General features: G+C 36.1%; 1 protein-coding gene across 2 annotated transcripts in view; it reads right to left on the bottom strand.

Moving 5' to 3' along the window:
- Window positions 1-13,239, bottom strand: part of DPP10 (dipeptidyl peptidase like 10) — a 770,042-nt gene that overhangs the window by 347,147 nt on the left and 409,656 nt on the right. For both annotated transcript variants that reach the window (XM_042243952.2, XM_042243953.2), the window contains exon 5: window positions 12,132-12,206. In XM_042243952.2, the coding sequence (XP_042099886.1) occupies window positions 12,132-12,206 (75 nt within the window). The remainder of the gene's footprint in view (window positions 1-12,131; window positions 12,207-13,239) is intronic.

Here is a 13,239-nt window from a genome sequence, read left to right as displayed (position 1 = left end):
TTTAATCTTTATTTCTTATATTTCCTTTGTTTGAAATCTGAAAAGTCTTTAATAGGTGGAAGACACCAGTTCACTTAAATTCAGTAGTCTATAAGCCTGGCTGACATGACAACCTTCTGAAGAGTTTTAAAATCCCAGTGTTTGGGCTTTATGCCAAAACAATTAAATCAGGGTTCTGCAGGATAGAACTTAACCATCAATAATGTTTAAAACTCTCCAGATGATTCTGATATGTAGCCAAGACAAACTAAATCACGGTTTTAGTTTCACAAACACTTGACTGTTTACTATGTGCCATTTACTTCAGAAAACTCTATGGACATTAAAATGAATGAAGCAAAATTCTTGACTTTAAGGGTCTTATAGTTTAGTCAAGGGCACATACACATAACGGATGTCTTCAACGCAATGACAGAAATATTGAGATGTGAGTATATACCAGATGCCATAAAGGCATAGAGAAGTGCAGCTGACCCTTGCCCAGCACTTTAAGGTAAAGTTTACTTGAGGTTCTGGCTTACTAATTCATAAATTATGTTTCTATTCATTCTTTTTTTTTTCTTGAGTGTGTCAAGCATTGTGTTAGACACAATTATGATTCTCAGTCGCTCAGTCGTGTCTGACCCTTTGCGACCCCATAGACTGTAGCCCGCCAGGCTCCCCTGTCCATGAGATTTCCTAAGCAAGAACACTGGAGTGGGTTGCCATTTCCTTCTACAGGGGATCTTCCTGACCCAGGGGTCAAACCCGAGTCTTCTGCATTGAAGGCAGATTCTTTACCACTGAACCACCTGGAAAACCCCTTAGACATAATTACAATTGTGATAAATTCTACAAAAGAGAGGAAGAGTATCATGAAAACTAAGATCATGGTCCTATCACTTCATGGCAAAAAGATGGGAAAACAATGGAAACAGTGACAGACTTTATTTTTTTGAGGGGAGCTCCAAAATCACTGCAGATGGTGACTGCAGCCATGAAATTAAAAGACACTCACTCCTTGGAAGAAAAGTTATGACCAACATAAACAGCATGTTAAGAAGCAGAGCCATGTTTGCCAACAAAGGTCCATCTTGTCAAAGCTGTGGTTTTTCCAGCAGTCATGTGTGGATGTAAAAGTTGGACTATGAAGAAAATTGAGCTCCAAAGAATTGATGCTTTTGAACTGTGGTGTTGGAGAAGACTCTTGAGAGCCCCTTGGACAGCAGGGAGATCCAACCAGTCCATCCTAACAGAAATCAGTCCTGAATATTCATTGGAAGGACTGATGCTGAAGCTGAAACTCCAATACTTTGGCCACCTGATGTGAAGAACTGACTCATCTGAAAAGATTCTGATGCTGGGAAAGATTGAAGGTGGGAGGAGAAGGGGATGACAGAGGATGAGATGGTTTGATGGCATCACCAACTCAATGGACATGAGTTTGAGTAAGGTCTGGGAATTGGTGATGGACAGCGAAGCCTGGCATGCTGTAGTCCATGGGGTTGCAAACAGTCGGACACAACTGAGTGACTGAACTGAACTGAACTGATCAAGTCAGAGAAGTTCTGGAACAGCCTGTATGTTTAAGGCATACATGCTTGAGTGGGCATCTAAAGAAACAGTAAAAATTATCAATATGAAGAAAAGGGACAGGAACTTATTCCAGGCAGAAGAGTAGTGAAAGCTCCATGATGGGAGGGAGCATGGTGATTTGAAGAACTAAAGGAAATCCAGAAGTACTGAGAGCAAGGGGTAGGGGGTGGGTAGGTTGTGGAGGATGAGGTTAAAACAGCAGGCAGGACCTTGTACACTATGTTATGACTTTTTTATCTCAAAAGCCTTAGGAAGATTTTAAACAGAGAATGGAATCAGGTTTTTTGTTTTGTTTTGTTTCTTTTAGGATCAGTTTAGCTTGAGTGTAGGAAATCAATTCAAAGGAAGAAAAAGGACTTCCTTAATGGTCCATTGGTTAAGACTCCATCCTTTCACAACACACAGAATGGGTCAGTCCCTGGTCAGGGCAACTGAGATCCTGCATGCAGCATGGCGTGGCCAAAAAAATAGAGGGGGGGGGGAACAAGGAAGAAGAGTAATTGAAGGAAAACCTGCTAAGGCTATGACATTCCTTTCAACAAGAGATAGTATAAGCATATTATTCACCCATTTCTTTTAATTGAAATATATTCCATATATCATTGTATAAGTCTAATGAGTACATGTTAATTTATATATTGCAATATGACTGCCACTGTAGCAATAATTAGCACCTCTATCACATTACATAATTACACTTTCTTTTTGGTCCTTGGAATAATTAAGTTTTAGTCTCTTAGCAAGTTTGATAATTATCATATAATATTACTGTTTATATGTCCATTCTAATCTCTACGGTTTACTTACTACTCCTTGTAAGGTTATCTCCTAAAATAACATCTTTCCTGCTCCCCAATCTGCCATTCCCTGGTAAATATCACTGTATTCTGTTTTTACAGGGGAGCATTATTTAAATTCTATGTTTAAGTGATACAATTTGTCTTTCTCTATTTGTCTTTCAGTATTTGTCTTTCTCTCCAGGCTCTTCATTCTTCTGTACCCCATCCTTCAGACAAGGACACAGATGTGAGAAACCAGGCAGGAAAACTCTTGCTGAGCTACTGTAGAGTCATCAGTGTTCATAATGATTGCCATGAGCCAAGGAGAAAAGCATTTAGTGAGTTCTCTTTCTTTGGTCTAATAACGCAGAAAATATACCGTTTATCTCAACTACTGCTGCATTCCAAAAATAGGACCAGATAAATTCAATAATCTGAATATATGAGATAAAACTTATTTTAGCTTTATTTTCCCTTTTATTATGCAAGTTTAATGTCTTCTTTTTCAAAAAAAAAGAAAAAAGTGTCAAAGATTATCTGATTCTATGCCCTTTTTTCCAGAATTTTAGGAATATTACCTAAAGATTTATAAGTTTGATTTGCTTTGGAGCCTGTTTACATGTAAATAGGGTCATTAACTGTGACGTCTACAGGGGTCAGATAGTTCCTGCAAGTTGTGACAAGCATTCTGGGAAAGAAAAAAATCAAACAATCTGAAAGATTCCCTGCCATCACTAAAGCACTCCAGCAGGGACACTGAGGTTTAAGCTCAACCATCACCAGTAGACTTCTCCTTTGGAAAGGGGCAAAGGGAATAACTATCACCCTTACACTCTAAAGGATCATAAGATCACCCCAATGTGCCTGTGCAGAGGGCAATCTTCTCAAAAAATCAGTCTCTACCTCCCTACAGTAAGACTCATCTTCTTCTTTCCCCCATTTATCTACCTCTTTTTCCATGAATTGGTATAATGTATCTTAGAGCCTCTGCAGCTGCTGCTGCTAAGTCACTTAAGTCGTGTCCAACTCTGTGCGATTCCATAGATGGTAGCCAATCAGGCTCCCCCATTCCTGAGATTCTCCAGGAAGAACACTAGAATGGGTTGCCATTTCCTTCTCCAATGTATGAAAGTGAAAAGTGAAAGTGAAGTCGCTCAGTCGTGTCCGACCCTCAGCAACCCCATGGACTGTATCCTTCCAGGCTCCTCCATCCATGGGATTTTCCAGGCAAGAGTACTGGAGTGGTGTGCCATTGCCTTCTCTGTTAGAGACTCTACCACACTGTAAAATTTTTACAGCTAAACAGCATTCATCTTGACGTGCCTACAGATTACTACAGACAATGAGAACAGAACATTCTCAAATTTTATGGTGCAGAATAAATGACCTAGGAACCATGTTACATGTCCAAACCATGAGAAACATTCATCTGATCAGAAAAAAAAAAAAAGCAACTTCTTACTTTGTTGAAATTACCTTTTTGATATTGTGGAAGACAAATAATCGGTTAGCTCAAAAGTTTGTTCGAGTTTTTCCATAAAATGTTAGGAAAAACCCAAACAAACTTCTTGGCCAAGCCAATAATGGTGGAACTAGAATTCATATTATCGTATTTGAGTTAATTAATAGTCATGCATCTCAAGGGAAAAGATTTAGCACAAGTTCAATAAAAACTGACACTGAGACAAAAATGAATATTATTTTGGCTTCTTTGCAAAGACTAAAAAATTATTGGTTTACATTTACATGATTTATTTACTATGCAACTCTCAATACAGATTTTTTAAAAAATGTCCATAACCCTATATTATTAATCATAGTTGCTTTGTGACTATGGATAATTATGGTCTGTTAAAATAGTACAAGTTAACATGAAAAAAAATCTAAGAATCATACTCTTCATAGTTTAGATGCCAACTTAAGCTCTGAATAAAGCATTACAAGTAACCTAGTATTTCAATGGATGACACACAGAAGAACTCAGTTGTTGACTGAGAACATACTTTCTAAATTTGGCCTACACTCAATTATTGACATTTGACTCCAATTGAGGACATCAGTAGAGAAGGAAAACTAAATAAGCTCTCCCCATTAAGACCCCCTGACTCCAAAATAACAATGCTACATCCTGTACGTACAGTGAAATTCTCTCACAAAATCCTAGAGTCAGGATTATCAACATGTGAGGTTTTTCTCTACACCAGGAAACTTTTCAGGACAGTAAATTTGAGTAACTTTGAGAAGAATTAAAAAAGCAAAGACATTACTTTGCCAACAAAGGTCCGTCTATTCAGAGCTGTGGTTTTTCCAGTAGTCATGTATGGATGTGAGAGTTGGACTATAAAGAAAGCTGAGTGCCAAAGAATTGATGCTTTTGAACTGTGGTCCTGGAAAAGACTCTTGAGAATCCCTTGGACTGCGAAGAGATCCAACCAGTCTATCCTAAACAACATAAATCCTGAATATTCATTGGAAGGACTGATGCTGAAGCTGAAACTCCAAAAATCTGGCCACATGATGTGAAGTGACTAATTGGAAAAGACCCTGATGCTGGGAAAGACTGAAGGCAAGAGGAGAAGGGGACGACAGAGGATGAGATGGTTGGATGATATCACTGACTCAATGGACATGAGTTTGAGTAAGCTCTGGGTGTTGGTGATGGACAGGGAAGCCTGGGGTGCTGCAGTCCACGAGGTCGCAAAGAGTAAGACACAACTGAGTGACTGAACTGAACTGAGAAGTCTTCGTATTTTCCCCTGCTTCTGTATTGCCATGTGAAACTGAAGACATGTGTGGTACTCTTGACAGTTTATTGTGTTGGGTGATTTTCTCATAATACATTGAAAATGTCTCTGGAGTTTTCCATTTTGGGAAGATTGGGTTTGATTACATTCACTGATAAGAAAGATAGGTCTTTCCATTATTAATATCATTAGAAGGAGAGGTTTTTGATCACTTGTCACCATAAACAGTAGCAAGTAAAACGGAATGAATGTTTACACATAAAATTTATACAAAGAGAAAAAACATAATTACATATTTAACATATAGCTGAGCAGTTCTCTACGCATACAAAAAAAGTCAACATAACATAGTGAAAATAAATTTAATCAAAAATTCAATATTTCTTCAAGCCAAAAAAATAATTAAAGCCAAAAAATTGGTGATATATTTAAGTAAATGGTAATAAAATTAATAATTGAATTATACACACAGATGTTTAAACAATACTAAGACTAGAAAAGATAAATCGAATAAATAAAATATTATTCACAATGAAACTAAAGAAAAATCCCTGAAAATAATAAATTGTTATTTAAGTACATACTAAAATATATGTGTACATTCCAATTCCAAGGAAAGGCAGTGCAGTGCAAAAGAATGCTCGAACTACTGCACAATTGCACTCATCTCACATGCTAGTAAAGTAAAGCTCAAAACTCTCCAAGCCAGGCTTCAGCAATACATGAACCGCAAAATCCCTGATGTTCAAGCTGGTTTTAGGAAAGGCAGAGGAACCAGAGATCAAATTGCCAACATCCGCTGGATCATGGAAAAAGCAAGAGAGTCCCAGAAGGACATCTATTTCTGCTTTATTGACTATGCCAAAGCCTCTGACTGTGTGGATCACAATAAACTGTGGAAAATTCTGAAAGTGATGGGAATTCCAGACCACATGACCTGTCTCTTGAGAAATCTGTAGGCAGGTCAGGAAGCAACAGTTAGAACTGGACATGGAACAACAGACTGGTTCCAAATAGGAAAAGGAGTGCGTCAAGGCTGTATATTGTCACCCTGCTTCTTTAACTTATATGCAAAGTACATCATGAGAAACGCTGGACTGGAAGTAACACAAGCTGGAATCAAGATTGCCGGGAGAAATATCAAAAACCTCAGATATGCAGATGACACCACCCTTATGGCAGAAAGTGAAGAGGAGCTAAAAAGCCCCTTGATGAAAGTGAAAGTGGACAGTGATAAAGTTGGCTTCAAGCTCAACATTCAGAAAACAAAGATCATGGCATCTGGTCCCATCACTTCACGGGAAATAGATGGGGAAACAGTGTCAGACTTTATTTTTGGGGGCTCCAAAATCACTGCAGATGGTGACTGCAGTCATGAAATTAAAAGTTGCTTACTCCTTGGAGGAAAAGTTCTGACCAACCTAGATAGCATATTCAAAAGCAGAGACATTACTTTGCCAACTAAGGTCCGTCTAGTCAAGGCTATGGTTTTTTCCTGTGGTCACGTATGGATGTGAGAGTTGGACTGTGAAGAAGGCTGACCGCCGAAGAATTGATGCTTTTGAACTGTGATGTTGGAGAAGACTCTTGAGAGTCCCTTGGACTGCAAGGAGATCCAACCAGTCCATTCTGAAGGAGATCAACCCTGGGATTTCTTTGGAAGGAATGATGCTAAAGCTGAAGCTCCAGTACTTTGGCCACCTCATGCGAAGAGTTGACTCATTGGGAAAGACTTTGATGCTGGGAGGGACTGGGGGCAGGAGGAGAAGGGGACAGCTGAGTATGAGATAGCTGGATGGCATCACGGACTTGATGGACGTGAGTCTGAGTGAACTCCGGGAGATGGTGATGGACAGGGAGGCCTGGCGTGCTGCAATTCATGGGGTTGCACAGAGTCGGACACGACTGAGCGACTGAACTGAACTGGCAGTGTTTATATGGATATATATTGAGTATACTTACTTTTATATATGATTATATAAATATATTCAAGAGACTACAGTCACAAGAAACATGCCTAGGGAGATGGATATGCTTGATTAAATACTAGACCATAATGGATAAAATTTGGGGGTCTGAGTATACTTCATGTGTAGAGTAGGGTAAGGGAGTTAGAGAAGGCAAGGTTTGGAAAAAGAATGAGACCAGCACTTTACAGGGATAGATCACCTTTAATGAGGCGAGAAGGGGCAGCAGTCAGATTAGTGAGCTGCCGCACTAACCCAAGAAAAGAGTAAGTATATATAGGCACATATGTGGAAATCTACTGTCTTAAGGGGGCCTATTCTTCTTCAAGGTTGTTTAGAGTAGTTATCTCCTAAACGGCTGGGGCAAGGGATTCTGGAGATGGGCCAGAGGCTGGACTGGCTGGGAACTGGGCGTAATCAATCTAAATGTCCATTTTTTTTCTTCAGGTGAGAGAGTTCTTTGTTTTGCATTCAATGGTGGGGAGGATCTGGAGGGGAGTTTTAAGTCCAGGCTATTTTGAGCCATGTAACTTTCCTTCAGGTAGGATGCATATGAAATATTTGGGGACTATGTTAGCCAGCCTCTAAGTTGGTCTCCCCAGGTCCTCACCATCTGGTAGTCCTCTCCAGCACTGAATTAGACCTGACTCATGTGACACACAAAAAAGTGAAAGTAACAGACATTTCCATCTTTATCTTCTGCCTACTCAGCCGGGGACAATCCTAGAACCACGTCATGGGGACACTCAAGTTGTGCTGAAGCGAGTTTCATGTAGAGAAACCTGAGGCCTCGTGCCATCAGCAAGTACGGGTGAACCAAGCTCAACCTTGGCTATATATCTTCCAGCCTCAGTCAAGCCATCAGATGATTGCAGCCCCAGCTGATACCTGACTGCAACATCATTAAAGCAAGAACCATCCACCTAAGCCAATCCCCAGTTCCTTATACACACAAACTGTGAAGAAAGTTTTTTTTTTTTTTCAAAGTCACTAAGTTTCAGGTAATTTATTGCATAGTAAAATAAAACTAATAAAGATGGTGTATATGTATGTGTGATGTGTGTGTGTATGTGTGGGTGCAAATGTATCCAATTAGTAGTTAGGCTGTATATAATCTATGGATTTAATTATTAGTCCATCTTTAAGATAAAGTTCTTTGTTAGTAAAGATGGTAATATAGCAGATTATGTATTGCCTAAAAACACTACTGAGAGTAACTGAACTGAACTGAACTGAAGGGCAGTATAAATCACACAACCATTTGGAAAACACTTTTTCAATATATAAAAAGACCCTTAAAATATTTTCTATCTGAATGCCTATTTCAATCAAAAATAATTATTTGAAATATATCAACCACTTAAATATAAGGAATAAAACTATAAAACTCTCAGAAGCAATCCTAAGGTTAAAATTTCATGACCTTGAATTTGGCAATGTATTCTTAGATATAGCAACAAAAAGCATGTGTAATAAGAGAAAAAATAGATAAATCATACTTCATCATAATTTTTTAAATGCATGCACCAAAGGACATTATCAAAAAAGTGAAAAGACAATAACTGAGTAGAAGAAAATATTTGCAAGCCTTATGTTTGATAATGGTCTGCTATCTGGAATGTCTGAATAGCTCTCAAACTCAACTACAATAAGAAAAAAAAAGGTAACGGACATGAATAGGCATTTCTCCAAAGAAGAAACCACAAAAGGCACACAAGCATATTAAAATACACTTAACATCATTAGTCTAATTATGGAGGTTTACACCTAAACCACAATGAGATACCAATTAGGATAGCTATAATAAGAAGAATGGAAAATAACAACTGGTGAGGATTCAGACAAACTGGTACATTTTACACGTTGCCAGTATGAATGTAAAATGGTGCAGCAATTTTAGAAAGTTGTTTAGTGGTATCTCAAAAAGATAAATAGAATTATCATATTACCCAATGATTCTACACCTCAATATATTTACCTCCAAAGACAAAAATATGTAATCAAAAAACTTGTGTACAAATGTTCACAGCAGCACTATTTATAATGGTCAAAAAGTGGGGGGAAAAGCCAAATAACCTTCCATGGATGAATGGATAAAGAAACATGGTACAAACATATAATGAAATAGTATTCAACCATAAAAAATAATAAAGTATTAATATATATTATAATTCATATAAACCTAAAAAAATAGGTGTAGGAAACAAGATGAAAGGTCATATACTCCATGATTCCATTTGTGTAGAATATCCAAAATAAGTGAATTCATAGGTAGAAATTAGATTCATGATTATGAGAGTGTAGAGCAGGGAAGAATGAGGAATTACTGATTAATGGGAATAGGCTTTTCTTCTGGGATGATTAAAATGTTTTGGAACAAAATAGAGTGTTTGAACAGTATTGTGAATGTATTAAATACCACTGAATTGTACATTTTAATATAGTTAATTTTGTTAACTATTGTGAATTTCAGTTCAGTTCAAATTTTGTTATATCTTTTCATTCATAAACTCCTTTTTTAAAAATGGATCCCATAAGATATTAATTCAAGAAAAGGGGGATACACTCAAAAACAGTTTCAAAACTGTCTAAAACAATACTTGACATATGATAATTCTTGTTTCTCTAATTTTTTTTTTATCTAGGGAGATAAAAGGAATAAAACACACCAAAATAATTTGAGTGGATGTGTTGGGTTGGTTGGAATTTATATGAACTTTTTCCCTGTTTCTGTTAATGGGCATTATCTGTGTGTGCACACACACTGATAGACATACCGGGTAATCACAACATTTAATTTCTTTAAAACCAATTATCCCAAATTGCCATCTCAGGGTACGCCATCATTTCTATTAAATTGTCTTTAATTTGGATTCAACAAAATTTATACATTTATTTTTTTTTCTCACTAAATTGTCAGTCTCTGGGCTAGTCTGAATTGACTGCTATACCTCAAAGACTTAATGTTGCTTCCAAGAAGCAACATGTAGTCTCATGTAGTCTGCCCACCTGGAATGTTTTTCTATTCATCCTTACCTATTTGACTCTCAGAGCCCAACCCATGCTTCCCTTTCTATCATGATTATCTTGAATGGAATTTTTTCTGTTGTTTAATATCACCATGCCTATAACCCATCCTTCAAGGGTCTATGTGGATATAAGTGTTTGAGTGGTATCACCTCTAACTGATTGTATGTTTCTTAAAGAAGGAGCTTCAATCTTGTATGTGCCTATAGGTGCACATACCACACCCTGCAGAATTATAGTCCAGGAGTTTGTACTTAATAGATGATAAATAAATAAGAATATATGAATGTAGTATAGAAGATTATTAAATTTCATTTGATCATTTTTTACTTATTAATGTAAAGTGAGCTTCCTCTCACTTCCAAAGACTATGTCAATAAAATATCTCATTCTTTCTGAAATTAAGCAAAAATAAAAAAGGGGGTTATTAAGATTGATCTATAGGTATATTTTGGTGTTGTGTATATTTTCACATAATTCTGATATATTTTTCCCCAGTATCCAAAGTCAACCTAATTTTGCATATTACATTCCAGAGTAGCTAAGTGTGACCCAGTTGATATATAGTTTAAGAAAATTTTCCTAGCTATAGAGATGAAATATTTTCTGCTATAAGTTTTATTGATTACAATATTACATTTAAATCCATAATACATTTTGAGATTTTACATAATGTGAAACTTAAATCAGTATATTTATGGGGCTTTTGCTTGCTTGATTTGCCCATGGATGTCCAATTGCTTCAGGACCACTTGTTGAAAGTACTGTTTTTCTGCCACTGAATTGCTTTTGCACTTCTGTCAAAAGTCAGTTAGGCAGATTTGGATGTGTATATTTTTGAGTTCTATTTTCTGTTTCATTGATCTGTGTGTTTATCCTTCTGCTAGTTCTACACGTCTTAATTATTACTGAAAGCTATATAATGTCATTTTAACTAAAACTCTTTAGATAAATATTATTTCAAAACCTTAAGGAAATTATATTATTTTTGCTTCTGAAACAAGCATTTTTCCTACATAGTTTTCAAAATCTCAATGAATAGAACACAAAACAAAGGTGAAGGAAAAGGGTCAAATTTTATAACAGAAAAAAAATGTCTTTGATTACAATCTCCTTGTCTTTTGTAGTATAAATTCACTATTTTAAATAAGAAACATAAACTTGTCCAAAAATATAGCATATGTATATTTCAAAAGACTAAAACCATCAAGGAGAGGGTTCTTTGAACTGTAAAATGTCATGTGCTCAAAGGCTTTCAATGCATTATATGAACCTTTCTGCTTTAAGTCTATAAATTTTTATTATCTGCCTTAAACCACACAAAACTTCCTTGAATAATTTCCAATCATTTATTTTCTAAAGAATCTAATCTGCTGAACTGCCTTCTCAACATTTACTTTGCTTTTTAACAGTGCAAATTATATCTAAGTATAAGATACTCCACAACCATGCATATTACTCTAATTGTGCTATAGAGCTGACATGGAATAATGAAATGCTAATTGCAATTAGAACATTTTATTTATTCAGAATTGATTCCTTGCCTTATTCCACTTTCATAATTTTCTACAACTATAGGGTTATGCTCAAACACCACCAAATAATCCATTGACCATAAACTGAATTAATGTTTTTACCAGTTCCCTCCAACAATACACATTGTAGCTCAGGGAACAGCTATTAGGAAATTCCTTAATCAACATATACATATGACAGTTAATTCTCACATATTAAGCCTTATGTGGGAACATCAAAAGCCCCTATTTTTTGGATTTGCTGAGTTCTACCACACTTCCCACTAAAAGACGTGGCTTTGTATCTAGCCAGTACCTTGCAGATTGCTCCAGTAATTTACTAGCTAGGTATGAAAGAAAGGACAGTATCACCAAAATTCTCTTGTGCCATCTTAGTTATCAATAATCACCAATAGCTATTGGACATGCCAAATTTTCTCTAGAGTAGATGACACAAAAAACTATGAACTGTTACCTGAGTGCACTACAAATAAAACATTTTTGCAAAGAAGTTCATTCCTTTACCTGTTTGACATCATATGCCAGAAGAACATATTTTAAATCTGGTGAAACTGAATGTCTTGATGCTTTGAAGGTTACCTGAAAGTAAAAAAAAAAAAAAAAAAAAAAACACAATTATTTTAAAACGTTTAATAACAGAAAGATTAATAAGCATTTAGATATGTAAATATTAAAAATATCTCCATTATCCTCATAATACTGTAAAATAAGCATTCTCATTCACACTTTAAGTCTAAACAGTCATGAACACAGATGGACATAAAAACTTGGAAGAGCCTATATTAGACATTTCATTAAGACAAATATTTGCCCCATATGTCCTCTACATTTTAACACTATAGACTAGGTTAATATTTTCATTATAGAAACAAAAACAAAACATCATTGAATTTCTTCAAAGTAATCAAAATGCTTTTATATTTGCATGCTGGATCAATCAAAAGGAAAAGAAATAGTGGCATTCTATGGTGTCATGATATTCTGTCTTTGCATTTTAGTTTTACCACTGGTTATACATTTATATTTTTAAAAAGACTTATATTAAAGAAAAAATCTCCTTAAAGAAAACCCCCAGAGTAAATGTTGTAATTATCTTGATTACTATATATATATATATATGTGGCATATACAGCTTCCCTGGTGGCTTAGATGGTAAAGAATCCTCCTAGATGTGGGAGACCTGGGTTCAATCCCTGGATTGGGAAGATCCCTTGGAGAAGGGAATGGCTACCCACTCCAGTATTCTTACCTGGAGAATTCCATGGACAGAGAAGCCAGGTGGGCTACAGTCCATGGAGTCGCAGAGTTGGACACAACTGAGTGACTTTCGCTTTCAAGTTCATACAAACTTGACATGTGTTTATATGGTATATAAACAACTATGCTACAGATGTTCTATTTTGAGCCCTTCATTTTACCATTGAATAGATCTGATATAGAGAGTGGGGAAATTGTTTTATTTGAAGTAGAGTTTCTATGTAGCTTCAAATCTAGAGAAGGCAAGGAAATTGAGTTGATGCATCAAAAGCCTACAAAATACAAACAAAAAAATGAACTCTATATGGATTTTAAGCAAACTAATTTTTAATGATTTTTGCAGAGAAATACATGT

The sequence above is a fragment of the Ovis aries genome, chromosome 2, assembly GCF_016772045.2.
Source record: "Ovis aries strain OAR_USU_Benz2616 breed Rambouillet chromosome 2, ARS-UI_Ramb_v3.0, whole genome shotgun sequence".
In the NCBI taxonomy this organism is placed as follows: Eukaryota; Metazoa; Chordata; class Mammalia; order Artiodactyla; family Bovidae; genus Ovis; species Ovis aries.
Note: the sequence above shows the minus strand (reverse complement) of the source record. Positions and strands in the feature narration are given on the sequence as shown.